Below are 24,932 nucleotides of genomic sequence, written 5' to 3' on the forward strand. Positions count from 1 at the left end.
TATATATGGGTTGGAATACTAATAGCCATAAAGGACTTATGAAGAAATATTTAAATGCTAAAAATGTTATATTTATTAAATATAAAATATTCTGGATTATATGCACAAAAAAGCAGTGAAATATAAAAATGTAGAAAAATATGAAAATGTTAATTGATAATTCTAGATTATGGTATTATTAGTAAATATTCTGCATCGACTTTTTATACTTCTTATAAGACATTCCACAAAAAGTTATGTATTTTAAAAATATTCGGGAAAATATCAAGCAGATTTTTAAGGGGAAAAGAGTGGAAGAGGCAGTCAGGGAAAGGAAAATCCACTCCAGATAGAGTGACTATAAGAATAAAGAATATGTTTAAGGACAGAGAGACCATCCAGTAACACTATGATCTACATACGCATCAAAGAAGGCCTCTGAAATGCCATTATTTGATGCTAAAAACAAAGATAAATCCCCAAGCCTAGTGAAAAATATGTTGTCATTATTTTACTATAAGGAACTGAAGACTTATGTAATAGTGATGAGGAGGACCTGCAAGAGCTAAAAATGGTCACATTTTCATTTTTAACACATAGTTCTAGTTGCTTGTTAGAGGAAATATTTAAGGGGTGAAGACTTGCAGCAGGGAGATCAAGCAGACAGCTTCAGCAGCCCGGGTAGGAAAGGTAAAGACCTTAGTTGGAAAAGCCCAGATCAGAAAAGGACCTGCAACTCCTTGTTTGCAGTTGGAATAGGATTGATGTGGTGGTGCCAATAACCAAGGCTGACCACCTACAGGATGGATGATGGGCAAAGGTTCCGGGATGAAGGTGACAGATCCGGGTTTAGATTTCTTGAAGCCTAGTGTCAGTCTCGATTTGCCTTGGAAACATCCACACAAATTGATGCTGATGCTGCTAAATTAACCTGCAACTCCGAATCCACTTTTCCATTGGAAGTACAAAAAGTAGGTTTCCAGATATGGAAGGTACACAATGGTCTCCAAGTTTTCCACACCTCAGTCTCTAGAACCTACAAACGCTGCCTTATGTGCCAGAAACGACTGCCCAGGTGCAATCTTTAGTCAGGTTATCCAGATGGGGCCAACAAACCCAATAAGGGTTTGTATAAGAGGGATACAAGAAGATTGAACAGAGGAAGACAATGTGACAGAAGAAGGAAACAACTGAAATACTTGAGGAAAGAGGTCAGGGAGGTGGCCCACTGTCGTCCTGCAGCGGGTGACGCTACCCAGGTACATGTGCCTGAAACACAACCACATCATCTGGAGCACTGAGATTCCACCCCATCTCTCCACAGACCTCTCTAATCTCAGCCCCACGGACTGCTTGCTCTCTACACATCCCGGCACAGAGATTTCACTCACTGAAGATGCTCCCCACCCACAGTGGCAAAACTGGGATAGAAGGGATTCCTCTGAAGTGGCAATATTAGACTACTCCTGTTTTCCTGCTGTCTGGGGCAACAACATAAGCACTTCTCTCAGCAAATTCCTACTCTTTGTAAATGTGGTTTAGAGGAAATCTGCCACATAATATAGTTCTTCAGTTTGCAATGCTACTGCTATTCTGGAAGACAGGTGATGTACCCTATGTACCAGTACTTGGACCTACTAGGTTATTCTTCAAAGTTGAGTTTGCTACTTCTTTTTTGGTGTTTATTCAAATGAATGCTTTAAAAATGCTTCATGGAAGAGAAACAAATATCAACTGGATATGACACTGGAGATCTTCTATTTTTCTCTTTTTTTTCTTTTCTTTGAGATCATCAATCTCAACCTCTACTTCTCCCGAGACACACAGCAAATGAAACTAAAATTCCAAAAATGGAAGTAATAGGACTACAATCAGTCCCCTAATTTACTGGGCAAGGCTCCCTCCATAGGCTGTGCTCTTGCCAGGTACCAGACATTGAGGTCTGCCCAAAACTCAATAGCACAGAAACAGAAGAGTTTGTATCATAAATATCATGACAATTTGTAACAACAAATGCAACCCACTGCTATGAATTAAAGTGTTAATCCTGTAAAGTACAGCTACAAATTTCAGGGTTTCTCCACACGGTAAAAAGCATTTCTAAAACCATCAAATGTGACCAACAGAGAAGCAACATGTAATCTCACACCTTCTGTAAACAAGAATGGACTGCAAAATCTTGTAACTATAGCCAGTGTTTAACAGAAAAGAGTAAGTCAATTAAAAGGATAAATATTCCTGTGTAAGTATTCTAAAATTTTTGACAGTAAACCAACAAAAAGAAACAGAAAAACTGTACATAATTTGACTGACCCCAGGAGTCTCGTTGCCAATTAAGTTGCTTTCACTCTGAGTTTTGCCTAAAACAAAAATACCATCTGTTTTACTTAAAACATTAAGATGTCCTATTTGCTTGTCAATTCAGAAATCACATCTGCAGCCATTTTCTGAAAAGACAGTGAAAGACATTATATTTACGGGTGACTGCATAAGGAATGATGTTCAATCAAAATGTAATTTTCATCTACAGGAAGAAAATTTCATTTCTTCAATGAATAAAGTGCTGTAACTTTGGGAGAACATATAGTACATAAACAGAATGATTTTTACCAATAAAAAAGACCTTAAAATTTAACACAGTGAAGTAAAGTTGTTTTGTTGTTAAAAGACAGAAATGCCAAATACATTCACATTCAATTTGTGTATCTCTGTTGACAAATGAAATCTATCTTGTGCAAGGTTTCCAGGTAAACAGAGGAAAAAAAAACCCAACTTTTTATTGATACTATATCTCTTCATTTTAGTGAGCTATAATATAAGTAGTAAAAATATGAAAACAACAAAATATCAACCACTTTCTCCTTTCAAAAGATTTTTAGAAACAATACTGGCCCTAGGAAAGATTCACTTATACAATCCAAGGAACAATTTGAAGATACAAAACACTAGAGAAAACAACACTCACAGTGAACGCAAGCAGAGTCACAAGGGATAAATAAAAACACACAAACCAACCAACTGCCTATATTACTTTGAGTATATATTAAGTACCTACAACAAATCTGAAACCCAGGTATATCTTCCTCGGAAAAGTAGCCCAATTTCACATATAATTTTCTTGCCTAAAAAATAAATAAAACTGAATAAAGCTACTCTCCAAATAAGGATTAAAAAAATTAAGTCCAAAGGCTCTATTTAAAATTTTGCTTTTACCACAAAGTTGTGAAGTGCTCTGAAGTCCAAGATGGGCTTGAAGCCCTCCCTGACTTTTTCAGGATCAGGATACCTTCACTAAAATCCTTTTCTTTGTTCCTCTTGTAGTGCACGCTTTATTAATCTGCATTTAGAAGGAAAAAAAATCTGGTTCAGAAGAGTGGAAGACTTTGAAATATGCCGCATCACTTTAGTCTGAACTGCTTTCAATTAGTTTTATGTTAGCAATTTCAGAAAACATGATGGACACTAGGAGAAGCCACACCAAGGAAGGTAGAAGCTGGATGGGAAATAAACTGGAAAAGACACTAAGGAATCTCTCTCATATCATCATCAATAACTCCATCCATCCCAATTAAAAGTAGTTAAAATGATTCATACTCCAGATATTTAACACTTTTACAGTGCATTATATAACTTCAGCTAATGGGTGGGAAAAAAACCTGGTACTACAATAAAAACAGAATAGTTCAAAATTTACAAAATCTGGCAGACACACTGATATTAATGCTATTCTTTGACAATCCCTCAACTCCTCAAAGTTTTTCTTAGTTCTATGAAGTTATTCCTAAATATCTTAACTACAAATTATTATAATCCTTCCTGCATTACAGGTAGTAGCCCTCATACTTAAGACATCAAATTAGCTAATCACAATTAGATATGGGAGGGTGGTTGATTACGGTCACTGATGGAGTAATTACAAGATGTTCCAAGCTCAAAGTAAGATCACTTTAATATCACTATACAAACTACACAACTAAAACAATGTAAAAAATCACTTCATTGTATAATAATCTGACAAACTAGAGCCAAATAGCTTGTTAAGAAAGTTTGATTTAAAATATAAACAATAAAAGGGGAATTAAAACATATACTAACCAAGAAATGTAGCAGGTGTTCTCTGAACATTTAAGTACTTTGCTGCTTCTTTTGAAGAAATAAAATTTAAATTTTAAAATCATTTTAAATGCAATCTGTTTAATCACATCCACAAATAAAGTCTAAAATAATTTTGTACCTAAGAACAAAATCACAGCAGACTATAGGACCTTGGAAAGGAAGATGCTTTTAAAACTCCAAATGAGATTAATGAAAAGAGGGATTTAAGATAGTACCATGCCTTGGAAGCACTAATAAGGCAAATCCCAAACTGTACATCACTTTAAAATCAACGAATGAAGCTAACCATAGCCCACGGATGATTTTTTCAGGTTTCTAAATGACAGTAAAAATGTACTTAATAATATGCAATTATATTACTTCAGGCCACCTGTCAAAAACCTTAAAACTGTCTGATAGAAGAATTGTAAAAAGTATTTCAGGAGATACAAGAATGAAATAAAAAGTTAAAAAGAAATCCAAACCAAACCAAACAATGAATTCTTATGAGGAAGCTTGAATACGTACGAGAAGCTAGTTAAAAAAGCAGGGGGCGATAATGGAAAAGATTCTCACAAAGTCTAAAGTCGATTCTTGAACTTCATCTTTGTGCTTGGGGGATGTGGTGCAAAGAGGTAAGGTTGGCTCTGTTTAATCAGCAATGATTTCATCATTAGTAGCTTTTCAGCAGACTTTTTAAAGGAATGAGAATATGGACGGAACTCAGGCACCCACTCAGATCAGAGTACAACCCAATGTGATTCAGAAGTCAAGGTGCTTTCTGGTGTACTGTGTCCTATTTAGGAATCTTACTAAGTACTTTATAAGCAATTCTACATTTTCCCCAAGCCATTAATCTCCAGATCTATGATCTCTAACCTATGAAATTCAAAAAGCACTGAAAAATAAGAAAATTTTTCATAACTCATTTGTTAGCATAACCTAAATTGAACAGACACAGAGCTGTACAGAATCCTTGTTCACCTCATTTGGTTTGAATATTCAGAGATTTTTAAGCAGAACTTTACAGCATTATGCCACATATATGTATTATTTTCCTAAAATTTTTTTAAAAATGAGTTCACAAATATATCTATCCCTAAAGATTTCAGGTAAGGTACTTCAGACCGGTTCTTAGGGGCAGACTATATAGAAGATTCTAAGACAACACCAGAGAAGAGTTCCTTCTGTGTACATTCTAAGGAAGAAGAATCAAGAAATGAGAGGGTCAAGAAAACTAAATATATTCCAGCATAATGCTCTACAGGACAGGGTGCAAAATAAACCCATCAAGGAGTGAATAACTACATGAACCAAGGAATATACGATGAAACTTTAACACATACCTATATAGTTTACTAAGAATGAGTCATTATTTAACAATACTTTATTTTCTTAATATATGAACACCAAAAATTCCAAGAGAATGTACATGTCCTTATTTTATGAACTTGTACTTTTGTACAATGGACCCTTGTCTTATGAACTTGATCCATTCCCGAGGGCTGGTTGTAACTCAAGTTGACTATAAGTCAATATAGCTGAGATCTGAATGTTTACTTGGGTACATGCTATACATAACAAGAGGCAGATCAATCTTCCATTAACCTAATTACCCAAGTTTACTGTATGTCAGGCTGGTCGTAACTTGAGGGTCCACAGTATCTTTATCAATTCTTAACTTTTAGTATCCAACTATGTTTTGGTTTTGAAATACAGGGAAAATTTGTTTAAAAATTATAAATGATGTGATTTTTCTACCTACCTCATAAGTCATAAAACCAAGTTTTAAAGATATTTCTAGCATACACATCTGTAGTAGATGTTCTTTGATCTAGTTTTCTTGTCTAATTCATAGATACTACTGATTGCCTAACCAATAGTTAACTATTACTCTTTGAAATCCAATTTCATTCAAGTTGGTTACAGTCCTAGCTTGAAAAGGAAAGGAATAAAAATTTGATTTTTCATTCTAGGAGTGGCCATGTGACTTAGATCTGGCTAATGAAATGTAATTATAATTCTACTAAGTGGAGACTTAGAAAGTTCTTGTGTCCCCAATCCAAAGAAAGACTCATCCTTTGCTCATCCCACTTCCTAGATGAAACACGGTTGCAAAGTAAGAGAAGCAGGAACCATGAGTTCACAGGAATAATAACTACAGGCTAAGAGCATGAGAGGGACAAAGTAAAAGGAGCTTGAGCCAACTCCACTACCAGAAAACACGTTACAAGCTCTCAAATGTCGACCATGGAACTTGCTCATAAGAAACATCTTAGAAGAAGATCCATCAAATCCAAGACTATTCTAAATTTTAAAAAATATTCTCACAAGGACTCATCACTGGAGGCAAACTGCCTAATCATCAAATTAAACACATAATTTTCCTCATAATTCTCACCTTCTTCCCTCGTATTTTTACTTATTAACTTAGTAAACATTTCCTGTGTATTAAGCACTTCTTCCATGTTTCATGAATCAGTCACAAGTTCTTTAATTTAAAAAGTTACCTTTATTTTTTCCATGGAATTTAAGACAGATTTAATAAAACCTTAAGCTAAAGCCTCCAAATCAATTCTCTGATCTCTTTAGTACAAAAAAAGGCAAATTTTGGCATTTTTTCTATTTTTAAACTTTATATATAACAATTTTTAAATGCAGAATATCTGATTGAACTTTTTCACTGATAAAGATGTAAACCTTTTAAGATATTTGTTCACATGCTAAATACAGCCGAGATAGTTCTATCCATCTCTGTATCTGACTTTCTGCAGGTTGGACTCCCTCCAGTGCATTCCAATTCAAATTCTCCTAATACAAACCACTAGGCTACTTTCCACAAAGACTGCTGGGTGCCATGTTAGAAAAATGAGCGTGAACATTCCACACCTTTACAAGGCTGACAGCAGGTCTCTTCAGATGAACATTATACAAAACACAATAAAAATATGGTGAATGTTTAAAATTTTAAAATTATAGCAAAAGACACATGGCCATTAATTCTAACACTCCCCTCCTGCTTTTAACATACTTGTCCCATTGTTCCTCTTACTTTGTTTTTGGTACTGGGAATCGAATTCAGGACCTCGTCCTTGCCAGGGAGATGTGGTGCTGCTGAGCTACTCTTATCACTTTCTGCAGCAGATCTGAAAGTCATTTTTCAGGAGTGTCTTTAGTTGTTCTATGGTAGCTGCTTTGATATTCTAAGTCGATTCAAAATATTTACCTTTCGGGTCATTCTGACTTTGAGAAACAGTCAAAAACTTGTACAGTGCCAGCTCCAGGGAATACAGTGGATGAAGACACACTGTAATGTCTTTATGAGCCTGCCTGCCTTTCAGTTGGATGGTCCCTGGCAGCAGTACCTACTCCATCTTTCATCAGGCCACAAAAACACAGAAGAAAACTTCTGGAACTACTTCAGAAAGCAGCAAGAATGGGATAAGTATGTGTTAAGTGAGGAGAGTGTTTTGAGGGGGATTAGTGGCACTATGTCTTTTACTGTAGTGAATTTTTTAAATTCAAACATTCACGCAAATTTCAGTCACACCTCATACATGTGGTGAGTGGGACCACTGTGGATAAACAGCCTGATCTTAGCAAAAGTTTCCAGAAGATGTAACATCTTGGCTGAGTATCAAAAGACAACCAAGAATTAATCAGGCAAACGGTATAAGTTTGCACACATGTATGTTTAGGATTGGCAGAAGCTGTTCCATCTCTAGGCATCCAGGTCTGTAGGTAACAGAACATCACGTCATGTCGCAGAATTCATAGTCATTAAGGGGCTAGAGCATGTACAGCAGGTGAGAGTGACAGAGAATTCTAGAGAGATTAAAATGTAAATGCATTAGCTATGCTAAATAGTTTAAATCTACAGTTAATATTTAGGACAATAAAAAAATTATGAGCTTTGAACTAAGGAATTTCATCATTACTATTTGAGTGAATATTAAGTGCTGGTCGTATACTACCAAGTTCATCTACAGAATCTTATGTAATCATTCAACAGGGTGTGAGTCAGGGAAACCAGTCACAGGGCTGTTGCCATCACCCAGGGGAGAGATGGCAGCAACCTCAGTGGCGATGAAGGTGCAGAGCAGAAGACAAACTTAAGGTATGTTTATGAAGTGGCATGGAAAGGACAAATGTGCATTCAGGTACAAGATGCAAGTAAAAGAGAAGAAATGACTAGAGTAGTTTTATAATTTGTTTTCCAAATTAATACACTTTTGAGAGTGAAAGGATCCACTAATAAATAGCTGTAATATACGGTCACTCTGAACATGAAGAGCTTGGGAGCACAGAACAGGTTCAGGTAGGGAGGAAGAGTTCCACTGAACCACGCTGCAATGTACTGCTCCTGCATCATCCCAACAGACATTTACCTGTGTCAGTGTACGCGCATCCAGAACTCAGGAGACCTTTCCGGGCAGAAATCTATTTGAGGAATTAGAACTGCACTGATAGTAAACGAAGGCAACAAGTGTAAAGTATCGCACTTACCAGAAGCCTCCATCTGTTCAAACTGCCTGAGGCAAAACAATTACAGAGGCTCTCCTACAGGCTCCTGCCTAGCTACCACTCTCAGATGTGAATACAATCCAAGCTAACACACCAACCACAGTGTGAACAAACTCCTTTTCAGTTTAACAATTCTTAAAAATTATAATAATACCTTTGTTTTTACCATGGTAAGTTGGTTACAATGCCCTTTTACTTAACTTCAATGCATCCAACATTCTGTGGGGTTGACATCATCAAGGATTTTTTCAAAAGTGCTTCTCTGGGAGAGTCATCGTAGCTAACAGCGTCTGATAATTGTCTCCTTCATAAATACCTCCAAAAGGAGTTATACCGGTCCCATTTTTGTTGCTGCTACTTTGGAGTTATTTTTGCTTGTTTATTGTTTTATTGTTTGGTTTGCTTATTTTGATGTGTGCATATACATGTTCTGCTTTGGCTGCCCTAGTGTTCTGTTGTTTTGTCAAATTTTCCACATAAATGGTTGCTTCATAGGGATATCTAACTTTGTTTTACTGTTAGATTGAACTGAATATTTGAACTAAATCTCCCTGTCTTCTCATTTCTTTTATATTCCTTTCTGTTCTTTATTTCTCCTCTAATGTGTTCTTCTCTCTGTTCTTCCATTTTTAAATCTATATTATTAGTCTTAGTCTGATTAAGATTAAGTCTTTCATAGCTTATTGCATATTATTATTCTCCCTATCTTTTCCTGGGTTATTGGAATAGTAGAGATCTTCTGAAATGAGTTCTCAGTTAGATGATAATTTGTTTTGCTTCTCAATTGCGGTTATTGGTCATTACTCTCTCCTCTCTAAGCAGTGCTAGGCATTAAATCTAGCAATCTAACTGAGTGGATACATTGGCAAAGAGTCACACCCACACATCACAAGGCACATCACACGGCACCAAAAAGAGACCCTAAAAAGGCCCTTGAAGGATAATGGTACAAATCGTCAGCACACTGATCTACAGACCTCAATGCAAAAACAGAAAGCAGGCTGAGGATTTAGCCAGTGGTTTCGTTACCTGTCTTGCAAACACAAGGTTCTGAGTCCAAAAAGAAAACAAAACAAAACAAAAAAAAAAAGCAAGCAACTAGATGCCTCCAAAAATGTCTAACTCCCAAAAGGTTGATCCTACAGAGAGATACTAAAGTGGATCAAATTCCAGACGAATAAAAAAACTGTCAAAACGATCAACGAGAGCAAAGAAAAAGAGACAAAAAAGCAGCTGAATGATTCAATTACTAAAATGATCAAAGAGCTCAAAAAAGATACAAATAAGCAGTGAATTAATTAAGGAAGACAATGTAGGGTTTGAAAGAAAACTTCAGTAAAAAGAGAGAGGTTCTAAAAAAGAACAAAGCAGAAATCATGGAAATGAAATCTCAATTAGTAAAATAAAAACACTCAAAGATCGGGGCAGTACACAAGAAGAAATAGAAGAAAGAATACCAACACTTGGTATATTACAATTCAGACAATAATAAAGAAACTAAAAGAAACAGTGAACAGATTATTCAAGATCGCTTGGTAAGTCTCTAAGAACAAATTTAAGATCCACTGTTGTCAAAGAGGTTAAGGAAATACAGGGTAATGGTACAGACTATTAACTGAAATTACTGCAGCAAATCTCCAAACTCTGAGGATTTTTGCATCTATATTCATTAAGGAGATTGGCCTATAGTTCTCTTTTTCAGTTACATCTTTCCCAGGTTTGGGAATCAAAGTGATATTTGCTTCCAGGAATGAATTTGGAAGTATTGCTTCTCTTTCAATTTCGTTGAAAAGTCTCAAGAGTAGTGGCAATAGACCTTCTCTAAATGTCTTGTAAAATTCAGCAGTGAATCCATCAGGACCTGGGCTTTTCTTTGTTGGTAAGTTTTTAATTACAATTTCAATTTCACTGATTGTGATTGGGATGTTTAAAATGTTTTTATCTTCTTCGGTCAACTTTGGTAATTCATAAGTATCTAGAAAACTGTCCATTTCTTCTATGTTTTCCATTTTATTAGAGTACAGGTTCTCATAGTATGTATTAATGATTCTCTGGATTTCTGTGGGATCTGCTGTGACTTCACCTTTTTCATTCCTGATTGCATGGATCAAAAACTGAAAACCTTCACGTTAAAATCAGGAACAAGACAAGGATGCCCACTATCACCACTCCTCTTCAATATAGTTCTGGAAACATTAGCCACAGCAATTAGACAAGAGAAAGAAATTAAAGCAATAAAGACAGGAAAGGAAGAAGTTAAACTGTCATTATTTGCTGATGATATGATACTCTACATTGAAGACCCAAAAAACTCCACCAAGAGACTTTTTGACTTAATTGACACTTTTAGCAGAGTAGCTGGATACAAGGTCAACACCCAAAAATCAATAGCCTTCTTGTATACAAATAACAGACTCACTGAGACAGAAATTAGGGAAACAATTCCTTTCACAATAGCACCCAAAAAAATGAAGTATCTGGGAATCAACCTAACAAAAGAAGCAAAAGACCTCTACACTGAAAACTACAGCACTCTGAAAAAAGAGGTCGAGGAGGATTTAAGAAAATGGAAAGATATCCCCTGCTCCTGGGTTAGGAAGAATCAACATAGTGAAAATGGCCATACTACCAAAACTGCTACACAGATTCAATACAATGCCAATTGAAATCCCAACACTATACTTCACAGAACTAGAAAGAAGAATCCAAAAATTCATTTGGAACCATAAGAGACCTAGAATAGCAAACGCCATCCTAGGCAACAGAAACATGGCAGCGCATATAACAATTCCCAATTTGAAACTATACTACAAAGCCACTGTGATAAAAACAGCATGGTACTGGCAAAGAAGCAGACCTGAGGATCATCAGTGGAACAGATTGAAAGACACAAAAAACAACTCCAGATGCACTCAGCTACCTCATCTTTGATGAAGGAGCTGACAGTCCCCAGTGGAGGAAAGACAGCCTTTTTAATAAATGATGTCGGAAAAACTGGATCTCAACCTGCAAAAGATTAAAACCAGACCCTTATCTGTCACCATGCACTAAATTAAAATTTAAGTGGATTAAAGATCTAAATATTATAATAGAAACACTGAACTTTCCGGAAGATAAGTTAGGCAGAACTCTGGAAGACATTGGCATAGGAAAAGACTTTATGAACAAATCCTCAGTAGCACGGGAACTAGCAGAAAGAATCAACAACTGGGCTCTCACCTTATTAAAAAGCTTCTGCACTGCAAAAGAAACCATCAACAAAACTAAGAGATAACCTACAATGCAGGAAAAACTTTTTATCAGCTGCTCCTCAGACAAAGGACTATTATCTAAAATATATAAAGAACTCAAAACAACCAGCCCCCCCAAATATAAAGACCCAATTCTAAAATGGGCATCTGAAATGAACAGACATTTCTCAGCAAAGAAATAAAAGTTGCAAGTAAATATGTGAAAAAATGCTCCACCTCACTGGTCATTCGAGAGATGCAGAGGAAAACAACACTGAGATTTCACCTCACCCCACAAAGAATGGCTGCTATCAAGAAATCACACAATAACAAATGTTGGCATGGTTGTGGGGAGAAAGGAACCCTTCTCCATTCTTGGTGGGAGTGCAGACTGGTGCAAACTCTATGGAAGTCAATATGGAGATATTTCAAAGAACTAGGATTAGAGGTTCCATTTGACCTAGCCATACCTCTGTTAGGTATCTTTCCAAAAGAATTAAAGGAATCATACCACAGTGATATATGCACACCCATGTTTATAGCGGAACAGTTTGTAATAGCTAAAACTTGGAAACAGCCCATCTGCCTATCAATTGGAAACTGGATAAAGAAGATGTGGTTTTTCTACAAAATGGAATACTATTCAGCCATAAAGAATGAGAAAGTAGATTCATTCATAGTTAAATGGGTACATTTTGAGGATATACTTCTAAGTGAAATAAATAAGGCACACATATGCAAATACCAAATAGTACCTCTGGTGTGAAAAACTAAAATAGTACTCAAGATCCTAATGGGACAATTAGCGAATAGGAAGAAAAGGACCAAAGGTGTAGGGACAGTGAGAAGGTTAGGGAAGGGGGAATAAGGGAAAAGGAAAAAAATATGAGAAAATGTAAAAATGGAATTAAAGTGTTTGAATGGGGGGAGTGGAGGGGAGGGTGAAGGGAGGGTGGGGACAAGGGGAAAAAATGAGGACCAAGACCTGGCATGTAAAGGTACAAGATCCCAGTAATGAATGTAACTGTACTGTCTACCTAGAATGTACCAATAAATTCATTTTTTAAAAAAATCTCCAAACTCTGGGGAATGATAAGGCTTTAGAAAACCAAACAGGACCAAAAATGGACTTCTTTATGACATATCATAATCAAAAGGCCAAACATTCAGAACAAAGAAAGACACTAAAAGCTGTTAGTGAGATCTGTGAAATCACTTAAAAGGTCGAAGCTACCTAAATAAAAGCAGATTTCTGAAAGGGCAGCAGAGGCAGGAATGAAGTATTTCAAGCTCTAAAAGGATGTAACTGTCAGGTCATAGTACTATATTTTAGAAGGCTATCTTTCAAAATCAAAAGAAAAATAAAGACCTGCTATGATAAATATAAGCTAAGGAAATCCATGACCTCTGAACCAGTACTGCAGAAAATACTAAAGGGAATGCTAAATACAAACACAGAAGACAACCATAATCCCAAAACTGACGGAAAGAGTAAATCTCACTGGAAGAGTAAATAAATGAGAACTATATATAAATCAAACAACAGAAAAACAATAAAATAATAGGAATTAGTAAATTCCTTTCAATATTAACACTTAATACAAATGGCCTTAATTCTCCAATTAAAAAGGCACAGAGGAGCAAAGTGGATCAAAAAACAAGACCCATCTATATGTTGCCTTAAAGAAACATCTCATCTCCAAAGATGTATGCACAGACTGAAAGTGTTAGGATAGAAAATGATACTCTAAGCAGCTGGAGCCCAAAAGCAAGCAGGAGCAGCTGTATGTGTATCTGATAAAGCTGAATTTGTCAATTTCCAGCAATGCAAAGGAAAGAAGGGGAAGAAGGAAGGAGAAAAGGAGAGAGGGAGGGGGACAGGGGGAGCAGGGAGGAGAGGGGATATTGCTCTACACTGTAAAATAGCTGTCTTCACCTGGGCACCTTTTTGATTGAACTATCAAGTCACCAAAGTACATGAGAGAATAACTTCTTATTTACATTACCCAGAACTTGACCCTCCCTATCTAGAAGTTCAGTTCAAAACAATTTTTGCCTTTGGTGTATTTTTTCCTAAAAGGGGTCTAAAATTCTTTGGAATCATCTCCTCTATGCCCATCACTTTCTTATTGTTTCCATTCGTCTTCCTGTCTTCTGCCTTCTTACACACACATCAAATAGTCTTTTTACACCCAGAGCGTCACATCACTGACAAATTTGTCCACAAAGCCAGTTTCACTCTTCAGTCTCTCTAGTACTGTCTACCCTTATCACGCTTCTCCACTTTCTATTTCATCTTGCCATTTTTTTATTTCACCTTTTCACTTTCTGTTATATATTTCCTAGAAATCATAATTCTCTAGCTTTGTGAATTCCAAATCTTTTCTCCTGTCCTTCCTCTGGTCTGGACAATACATCATTTTAAGAGGCAAACTGTTCTGAATCTTCATGCTACCCCAATTTTTGTCATTCTGTAGGGATTTTCCTTGTCACCTATGAATTACTTTCTACTTATCCTCGCAGAAGTGTGCATCGACCCAAACCCCCGTGTTTGCTAAAGGTGTCCTTCATCTTTTTTTATTTTGGCATTAGCTGAAGTCTGTCTCTTTTCTAGAATCAGTTTATCTGACAAATATTTAGTGGGCACCTATAGGGATTTTCCAGGAGGTTCGAAAGTAAACAAGTCTTAATATTAATTGCTTTTATGGAACTAATGTTTTAGCAAGGGGGGTAGACAACAAAGATAAACAAAATAACCAATTTCCATTATGAAGGATGTAAAGAGGATGCAGTACAGTAGAGGAAAAAAGTGACTAACAATAAGCTCACATGTACAGATCCAGCCTGACTGTAAGTTCCCAAAAGGCTGACATCCAAGGTAGTCTACCCTGATTAGATTCAGTCTTCTCCATCAGTGAAGGGCCTTTCTAGTGAACAAAGACTATGACAGCAGTCCTCTGGCCAGTGCCACCAACAGAAAGTTCCTTTAGCAAACGTTTCCCTAGATCAATGATCTACCTACCATCAGTCCCTACTTGTTTCTAACTACTTTATATATGGAAAATTCAGGCTCCAAATTGGTTACAAAATACACACAGTGAAAGCTCTCTGGTCAGTGTGATGAAAGTTGCCAATAGATCTGCTAAACAGAGAGTTATAACTGATCAGAAAGTGAAAGTTAACAAGTCATTTAGACAAATGTGCATTTCCTCAACATTTTACTTTACTGTAAAATGTACAAATGTGCATCCTGCCAGGCGTGGTGGCACATGCCTGTAATCCCAGCACTCGGGAGGCTGAGGCAGGACGATCACTGTGAGGTCAATACCAGCCTGGGCTACATAGTGAGTTCCAGGTCAGTCTCAACTACATAGTGAGACCCTGTCTCAAAACAAAACAAAACAAAACGTGCATCTCATTCTCATTCTTATCTACTGACGTAAGGGCACAGTCTTTCCTTTGACTATGAGGCCATTATTGTAGTTCTGTGTCATATTGTCTTTGTCGCAACCAGATGTGGGATAAAACATCTGTGGTTTTAAGCTGAGGTTTCTCTACAATAAAGCAAGACAAACTTGTAAATATTGAACAATCTGAGTGCAGAATTCATCTACATTTTATGGTTTCTAATATTTCACAGTCATCTCACCAGTATTTATCAGTGACACATCTTTGTTGAATCTTTCTAAAGCAGTCGATTCTAATAAGGGGTTTTAATGTAATTCATATATTCAGTTTAATAAAAATTAATCAAATTATGATAGGAAAAAATAACAAAACGGTTTAATAATAACTGACTCAGATAATTACATAACTAAAAGAGTAGAAAGAGAAAAGTATCCTGTATTCTTGCCAGTTGCCAGCCTGTTGGCTGAAAGGCACAGAAAAGGGAAGGAGAACAGTGGTTCACATAGTTGGTCAATTAAGTGAAGACTTCAGGTACAGAAGGAGAAATCAGAAATTTATATTTTATTTCTTTTATTTTGGGAGGGTGTTGAGACAGGGTCTCACTCTTTAGTTCAGGTTGGCTTTGCACTCACTATGTAACTGAGGCTGGCCTCCAACTTGCAACAATCATTCTGCCTCAGCCCCCTGGGTGCTAGGATTACAGCAACCACATGTACCACCATGCCTGACATAAAAAAAATTTTTTTTAAGGAATCGCTACCTAATTTTTTCAAACAGTTTTGAAAAGTAGCAGAATAGTATCTGTCCACTTTTCTAGGTGATAGAGTACCAAAATTTCAAACCCTTAAGGGTAAACATTATGAAACAGAAGAGGAATTTTCCTCATTTGCTTCTAGATAACTGCATGCTTGCCTTTATGTATTTCTGTTTATCACTGATCAGCAAATAATCCTTCTTAGTCCACTTCTATCAGCATTATAATTCGTATATATCTTACACGGTAGCACTAGGTTGAATGTCAAACCAAGATTTTGGTGTTCCCATGATTGTCCATCCTTTTCTACATTTCCATATGAGCTATAATAGGAAACTGAGAGTCAGTCTGAGGGTCTGTGATCAGCCATTATGTAAATGGAATAGGTATTATTTCTAAGTCAATGTGAAACTGAAACAGTATTTTATGAATTAATACTCATTATACCTGATGCCATAAACAAAACAGAATTGGAAAGGATAGGAAGAAAATTGTGGGAAAGATGTAGTCTTTTCTCCACATTCCTCCCCCCAAAGGCCTTTCTATTTCCCTATATAGTAAGGCAAAATTTTAGCCTGTGAATGACTAATTTAAAATGGTAAACAGCAAGTAAACATGACTACCATCACATGATTGCTCCAAAACCCTTCAAAACATTCATCAATGTGAATAACTTCTGGCGTAAAACTAACATGTCATTTCACAAGTACCATGTTTCCAGTTCCCTTAGAAACTTTTAATTATTTAATAAACTATTCTATTCAGTCTTTGGGTAAAGTACTCTTTCTAAAAATATCCCAACACATTGCAGACAGGATGGAACACATTTATACATAATCAGAGAACCGGTTAAACGATAACTTTAAAAAGCCAAAGTTAATAAAATATAATGTATCTAGATGTAATATAGCTGAAAACAAACACCTTTTACATACAACTGATGCTTAAATAGAAAAGAATCACAGAGAAGAGTTTATGAACTCATATCTTAAATCTAACAGAAAGTTTTGAACAGACTATGCCCAAATAGAACTGGACTAGATTAATTCAGTTTTTGTGTTCCTAAGAGTCTCCAGCACTATTTGGTAGCAATTTTCCCATCAAAAGAAAATTTCTAAACCAACTTTAAAAGGCAAAGATAATTCAACTGTTATAAGAATAACAGAATCTGTGGGTATCAAATCTTGGTCATATTAAGTTTTCTATTACTGCCCTGAATTCCCTTAGTATAATTTTAAAATGCAGCCCACTATTTTCAAGAAAGACAACACTTAATCATACTGACCTCAAGTATTTGTCTTTCTGCTAAGCAATGTGAAGGCAATTTCTGAATAGTTTTCTAGTACATAAGATTGGAGCTTAAACCATTATAATCCATGAGCAATAAGCACAATTTTTACACTAAATATCACTCCTAATACTTTTCCATCAAACACAAGACAAGCTCTATCTGGAACCTTAATGCTCTTCTCATCAGATTCAAGTCTCACACTAGAGCTACTTGCTTCAAGTCATAGAATCTCAGTTCCAATCTTAAATTCCAATAAACAAAGATGCCAGAATCTGACTGGTAAAGATTCTGTTTTCCTAGAAACTCCACCCTCAAATAACAAAAATAAGCTTGGTTTCTTCATTTAAAACTTACATTTAAAAATTAGTTGGATATTCTGTACTAGATATATTCTTACTTTGTATAAAATATTTAATGATGTAACAAATTTTAAAAATTATTTGAAGCCTTAAAATCCATTATACTAGTAATAATGCCAGAAAAAAGATTTAAAATGGTAACATAAAAAAATTAAAAATAGAGCATCAGGTAAACCCTCTATGCATATAGGAGCAAAAAAGCCTATATGCAAAAGCTGATCTCATGAGGTTAACTCATTCAGCTATTTGAGAGTATCTGTTGTACCCCCTCATTGTGAAGACAACTCCCCACAATGCAATCTTATTGGTGTTAATTCTATAAGACCATAATGATGCTTAGTTGAAACCTAAAAATGTTTCAGCTATTGACATAATACTCTAAAATTTGAAATGAGTATTACACAAATTATTGAACTATTCTTCATTTTATTTGCAGTGGTATAATATTCATTAGGAATCACTCTGTACAAAGCTTCCAAATAGTGAAGAAGTAACCAGGGAAAAAAAATAATTCTGGGCTACTGCACTGTCACACAGAATGTTACATTCTAGGCATTATATGGTATCTGAAGCTCCATACTATCTTGTCAATAATTAAAAGTATTTCAAAAAATCTTTTTATTAAATCCTTATTATCATGAGTACAATACCATAGGCCCAGCAAAGGAAATAAATGAACTAAACGGTTCCTACTCTCAAGGAGTTCACAAGGTAGTGAGATTAACTTCAAATAATTATACTGACATAAATAAGCCAGCCTCGACTACTGGCCATATAAGTGAGTTATTTTAGACCTCCCTTAGGTGAAAATTTGAGGCCAGTTTCATAATGGAATCAGACTTCAGGCATCTTGGAAAGAGGGTGAGTCACTCTCACACATGACAAATATGTGAATCTTGGTGGCCAGAGGGTCATTGTGGTAGACATTTGGAAAGGTAAATGTCACTGTTCCTTTGTTTCCTATATATGTTCCTCATATCAATAAACAGAATAATTCCTTTCCCTCTGAATCTTGCCTAATTTTAGTGATATCTTCATCAGTAAGAGTAATAGAAATAATCTCCAGGATCTCCAAAGCTGGGTCTTAAGAAGCCTTATAGTTTCTACCCAGAAAACATCAAGTGCCTCACTCTTGAGACTCTCATTCTTAAGGCCCTCCCTCTTGGAAAGAGCTATCATCATTAGAGATGATGACAGTCACATGAAGAGGCCATGTGCAATCACTGGCAATTTTTAAGCCCCAACTTTAAACCCTTAGATGGGCAACAGCAACCACCAGCAATATACACAGGTCCTTCTGGACATTCTGCCCTGTCAAGATTTTGGGGAACTTCAGTCCAAATATAATCGGCTGCAATGATATGAGAGACTCCACACAAGAACTGGCCATCAATTCTACAGAAACGGGAGTGAGAGAACAAACTGGATTTAATACAATAATGTTTGGGATAGTCTGACAGGAAACTGAATGCTGAAACATTTGACTGTCATGTCACACTTTCCCCAACAGACAAAACATTCCTGGAGAACACTGAAATAAGAAATGGCTTTCTTAGAGTTCTGGTTTTGGGTAGATTTGTTTGATAATTACAGATAACAAATGAGGGCATAGAGAACCAGAAGACAAAAGAGCAAGAGGCTACTGCAATAGTTCAAGCAAAGTATAAAGGCTGGCTCAGAACCAGAGAGTAACCAGAAAAGAGGAAAGATGTCAGAGAAGAGCGGAGGAAAAACCCAAGTTTCTCCAACTGATGAAATTTAAAGAGTAATAAAAGGTAGAAGTCCACATGAATGCTGGAACTTTAAACTTAGACAACTGCAAGAAAATAATGTTACTGATCAAGATTGGGTTCTAAATGGAAAGTGTGCACAGAGAAAACCAAGGATGTCAAATTACAAGTGCCAGGATGCGGGGATCAATCTGGGAAAGCTTTCAAATACGGAGTGACTTTTCTGAAAGTAAAGAGTATATGCTCTATGTCTGGCTGATATTTTGAAGTCCCTGAGAGCAGAAAACTTTGACTTCTATGTACCTCTACAGCATTAATGGTTTCAAGGAGGGAAAGGAGATTCAGTTATCAATAAATACCTTACTAAAATGAAAAGCTCTTAAAGGAAATTTTGTAATAGTTTGAATAAATTACTCTCAAACTCAAATCTGCTACAGTTTGAATGGGTCCTGCAACGTTCACAGATGGGAAATGTAGTCCCATGCAACTGTCACAAGGACATTCCCTTGATAAAGGACTAATGCCACTGCCACAGGAATAAGTTACCCTGTGAGTAGGTTCCTGCTAATGAGATGAGCTCCTTCCTCCCCACGTAGGAATTTCTGCTGTTCCACTTTCCACACAGGAGTAGAGAAGCTCCAGGCCCTCACCAGGTACTGTCCCTCCCTGCTTCATAGGCTTCCGGTCTCTAAACCACAACCCTTGTAAATGTGTTCGTTATAAACTGCCCTCTTAGTACTCTACTGCTGAAACATAAATGAAATAAGACAAAATCACTACTCAAAAGTTAAAATTTCAGATTTACAGAAGTTATCTCAATTTAATTTTGGTTATATTTGGTGTAGCGCTTCAAATTATTCATCTTAAAAAAAAAAGATTCTTTGGAAACTATCAAATCACAAGGCTTCCTGGTCTACGTTATGACAAAGTTTATTCCCGTCCTTCCCAAACAGATGGAATATTGAAAAAGGACTATCTTTTCCTCCCGTCTTAGATTTTCATGGAGCATCCTCAGGGTCTTTCCATGTCCCTAATCTTTCAAATCTTTACTTTTCAAAAATAATTTTCTTAGAAGATTATGAATGTAGAGGAACATCTTTTTACACTGAAAGTACTTAAATTAGACAATTTATGACCTATTCAAGGTAGTCTAACACTAACTCTTACATGTACCTGCATTCTATACAGAAACTATGAATTCATACATTGGATACCTCACATGCCTTTGTGAACTAAATTAAGCATATGGATATATACAAATGTTATTTCGAGCAGATTAGATATATTTTTAAATACATTGGGTTAAACTGTACCTATAAGTAATGTTACCAACAGCATGACCAAATTTATTTCCATGTATTTTTAAATTCTTGAGTTTAGATCAGTATTTCTCATTCTTTTATACATTATCATATCCCCAAGGACTTTTTTAGACATTTATTTTCTAATCATACCCATATGACTTTAATACCATACATACACTTTGCTATAGATTATATCTGTGCCTTATGTATTAACAGGTATAAGATAGTTTTTAAATCCTCCAAGAATCAATGTTTACCCGGCTGACAAAGCCGACACCTTGTCTTTCCTGCTGAGAATGCATGGTTTCTTTTTTTATTTTTATTTTTTCTGGTACCAGGGATCACACTCAGGACCTTGCACTTTGAGGCAGGCACGGTACCACTGAGCTATATCCCCAGTCCATGTGGTTTCTGTAGATGGATGATTTGTTATTCAAATGGGAACAATGCCTAGCATTTCATGAACAAAGCCCTAGAACACTAGAGAAGACTCATGAGGAATGTGAGAGGTGGGGGGATAGCTCAGTGGTAGAGCACTTGCCTAGTGAACATGAGGCCCTGTTCCCCAATATGACAAGGACTCCTAACCACAATTCTGAAACATCCAATTTAGAGACCGAGAATGGCCATTATGTAGCTTGCATTCCCACTAAATAAAACTATCAAACTCTTCCATCTTAAAGGCCACTGTTATTCCTCCACTCATCAGTGGTTTTACTGAGATCAGTAACTAAGATAATTTGTGGCTAACAAGTAAAATACATATTTAAAGCCAAATATATAAGTAGTTCTATTCATGAAGCTCTCAAGTGCAAAATGGATGATAAATGTAAAAACAAGAATCGGACATTCAGCAATATTCCCAATTTACCTGACTATGCAAAGGCAGCATTTGCATTTGGTAGAGAAATACTACAAGGAAGTAACAGCGAGGTGAAGAACGTTATTCAACTACCAACAGTTTAAAAGAAATATCCAAAAAATAAGCATTTTACTAATACCTTCAAAAATCCATTTGCCTTTATTTATAATTAAAATTCCTCAATATTAAAGTGCAAAATAATTCCTTCTTTATTATACCCATATCTCTTAACTGTCATCATTTATCACAAGGCTAAATTATCAAGTATTGTTGGCTAAGACTAACAAGGTAAATGAAGAAAAGCAAAAGGGAGCACACACTGGACCCCTAAAATTCAAGGCAGTTATGATCCAAGAGCACCCGCAAATTGTGCAAAACAGCAAATTTCAGATATGGTCAAAAAATGCCTATCAATGTCTATTTTTATAGTTTAAACTCTATATATGCTGTCTCCCACAGTTATGCAATTTAATTTCTTAAAATACTTTATTAATAAAGGCTTAGAAGGTATAGAGCATATCGGTGGCAACTTAGAGAGCTTAGGGCTTTAAGAAGAATAAAACTGAGAACACTCCAGGGACCCACAGAGAGTATAACAACTTGTTATGATGCCGAAATGCTAGTGCATCTGCCTCAGATGGCTTACAGGGCAGCAGCCAATCAGCAGCAAGGAGAACGGAATACTGCTCTCAGACTGGCTACTTGCAAAACTCCTCAAAAAAAAAAAAATGTGGAGGATATCTGTGGTTTCTGCCAAATTGCGGGGTTTCCACAAAAATTATTAGTTAGGTTCTAAGAAAAAAAAATCCACAAAAGACCAAGGCCTTGAACTCTGACCCATGACTCTGTGGGAGTACACTGTACATCTCTTCCTTCCACCCACCCTAACTTGCATCCAGAGAGTAACAGTTGGGAAGGTCACTCAGAGCAAGCCATCTGCTATTCTATAAAAAGCAAAATCAAATATCTTTCTCCACCAAAACAAACAAAACAAAAATTAATAGGATTATTGTGGCTAAAGCCAAATAGACTTACCGACACTACTGTTTATTAGGGAAGTATTGAAATTATTTACTCTGAAAAAATTTTTATATTTCTAATTAAAATTCTTTAGTATCATCGTCCTTTCATCCTAAAATCTTACAATCACTTTTAAGATGTGAGTAATGTTGCTGCTAAATTTAATATTACTAAGGTATAAGTAGCTGTAACCTAAGTCCCTACTTACTGAAGTTGAGACAACAAAGCCATAAGTCTCTATTAATCAAAATATTGACTTTATTAACAACTGTAACTCTTCCAATGTTTTTAATCTTTATTTTTTAATAATTTTAATAAAATATATTAGTTTAAAACAAGAAATTACTTTTATCTTCAATTTGCAAGTGTTACCAACTTCTCAATTAAGACAATAGCTATATTACAAAAATACACTGCATATCAGAGTCCACTGGGTAATGAATGATATTTAGTGATTCAAAACAGATACTGCAATGGTTAAAAATTAACAATAAAAATATAAAATACTATTTTATAATTAAATATCCTAGTTTGGGGTTGATAGACACCTTTCCCATATAGTTCAGCATAAATCAATAGAGATAAAACAAGATAGTAAAATGATAGTGAACAATTTATAGCAGAAACATTAATTTTCTAAAAGTAATTTTCTTCTTCAATTTAAAAAACATAATCAAGGATTAACGAAAAGCAGATAACTACATGAAAGGTTAATCAAGAAAGAATATAATCTAAATGTAATCAACATAAAGATAACAGAATTTTTTTCTCATAAACCATATACTATCCCATAGCTTGTATTTATGGAAAATATTGTTAACAACTTACTCAGCAATCAATATACCAAGCAATGTTTAGCTATTATCACTGAACAAGACAATGTTGTGCAATAAAATCTATTCATAAAATTTTTAATTAAAATAAATTGATTAAATGAAATATTGCTTCAAAATATATGGTGACTAAGTACCAGAACCATGAAAATCAAAATAAGTAAGTTGGAAAAGTGATAAAAAATTTATGAGAAATTACAAATTTACCTTGGCTCCTTTTTACTCAGCTGTATTATATGTTTTTGTGGCAGAGAATCTTGTGATTTTTGTTTCAAATCCTATAAAAATGAACAATATTTTTATTTTGCTTTAAAAAGTAAATATCAAAATCAGTTATGTAATTGTACCCTGCCATAATCTTGGAAAGGACATAAGAAAAAAATTATACTTTTTCCAGCTACATAAGATATATCCAAATTCAAAGCAAATAATCCTGTATACGTGTGTGTGTGTGTGTGTGTGTGTGTGTGTGTGTGTGTGTGTGCAGGCTCAGACTTCAAACACAACATGTGTTTCCAGGGCTAGAGTTCTTAGTTCTTCTTCCATGTAGGAATCAAATCAATCAAGGTTCTAGAGACAATTCTGCAAAAAGCTTTACTATTTTAATTTCATATTGTATATTTCATATCCTTAAGAAATATATGCAGTTAATTCTTTTACTTTAACATGAAAATGTCTAAATGCTATGTAAGCAGCAATCTACAAAATCACTGAAACTAAATCTGATTCCAGATATGCCAATTCAAGTTGCACATGAAATCACAAAATCCAAGATTTATCACAGATTCTAATGACAAATAACTTACAAATTTAAAGCATCAGAGTTGTCAGGCGGAAATGAATAGAGGGTTAGAATCAACTTCTTTCCTAACTGTTCTTCCTTGATGTACAATAGTATGTTCTATCTTTCAGGCACTTTCTGATCTATTAGCTCTTTCTCTCCTAATAACACAAGGCAGATGCATAAACGAGGGCCCACAGATATTACAAAACTTTTTCAAGGGCCATCCAATCTGGGGCAGGGCTGTACTAACAGTCTCATAATTGCTTATTGGACTTATTCTGAAACCAGAAGACCATCAACAGATGTAGCAAGAACAGACTCAGAATTTACAGAAATTCAAATACCAATAAGTTTCTAATTAAAACCAACAAAATAAATATAATGCTTAGCTGCCTTACAATATTCTTTAAGTACTTTGTTTTATGTTTCATGCTAAGATTTAGTCAGAAGAAAACACACACACCTGAAATCAAGTGTAAATACAGATAATTTATATAAGATGATACAAATTCTTTCAAATAATGTATAAAACAATCTTATTTCAATCTCTTTTCATTAAACCTGTCTTTTCAAATCAAAAACAAAATTATCATACATTTTATGATGATGAATATAAAAGAGATTAACTAACCATCTCTAGGAAAGAATCAGAAGAGTAAGACTCATACATGAGTTTGTCCTTCAAAATAAGAAGAAATGCAGAATCTCCAATTATCTTCTCCAAACCAATTAACGAATGAAAGAGTCTGTAAACCAAAA

General features: G+C 35.4%; 1 protein-coding gene across 1 annotated transcript in view; it reads right to left on the minus strand.

Annotated features, from left to right (window-relative positions):
* The window catches only part of Man2a1 (mannosidase alpha class 2A member 1), a 175,779-nt gene that overhangs the window by 60,864 nt on the left and 89,983 nt on the right, over positions 1-24,932 (minus strand). The window contains exons 11-12 of the mRNA XM_010632228.2: positions 24,805-24,919; positions 23,597-23,667 (exon numbers count right to left, since the gene is read on the minus strand). Coding sequence (XP_010630530.1) covers positions 23,597-23,667; positions 24,805-24,919 — 186 coding nt within the window. The remainder of the gene's footprint in view (positions 1-23,596; positions 23,668-24,804; positions 24,920-24,932) is intronic.

This window comes from Fukomys damarensis, unplaced genomic scaffold (genome assembly GCF_012274545.1).
Source record: "Fukomys damarensis isolate Sample0158 unplaced genomic scaffold, DMR_v1.0_HiC HiC_scaffold_3, whole genome shotgun sequence".
Lineage (NCBI taxonomy): Eukaryota > Metazoa > Chordata > Mammalia > Rodentia > Bathyergidae > Fukomys > Fukomys damarensis.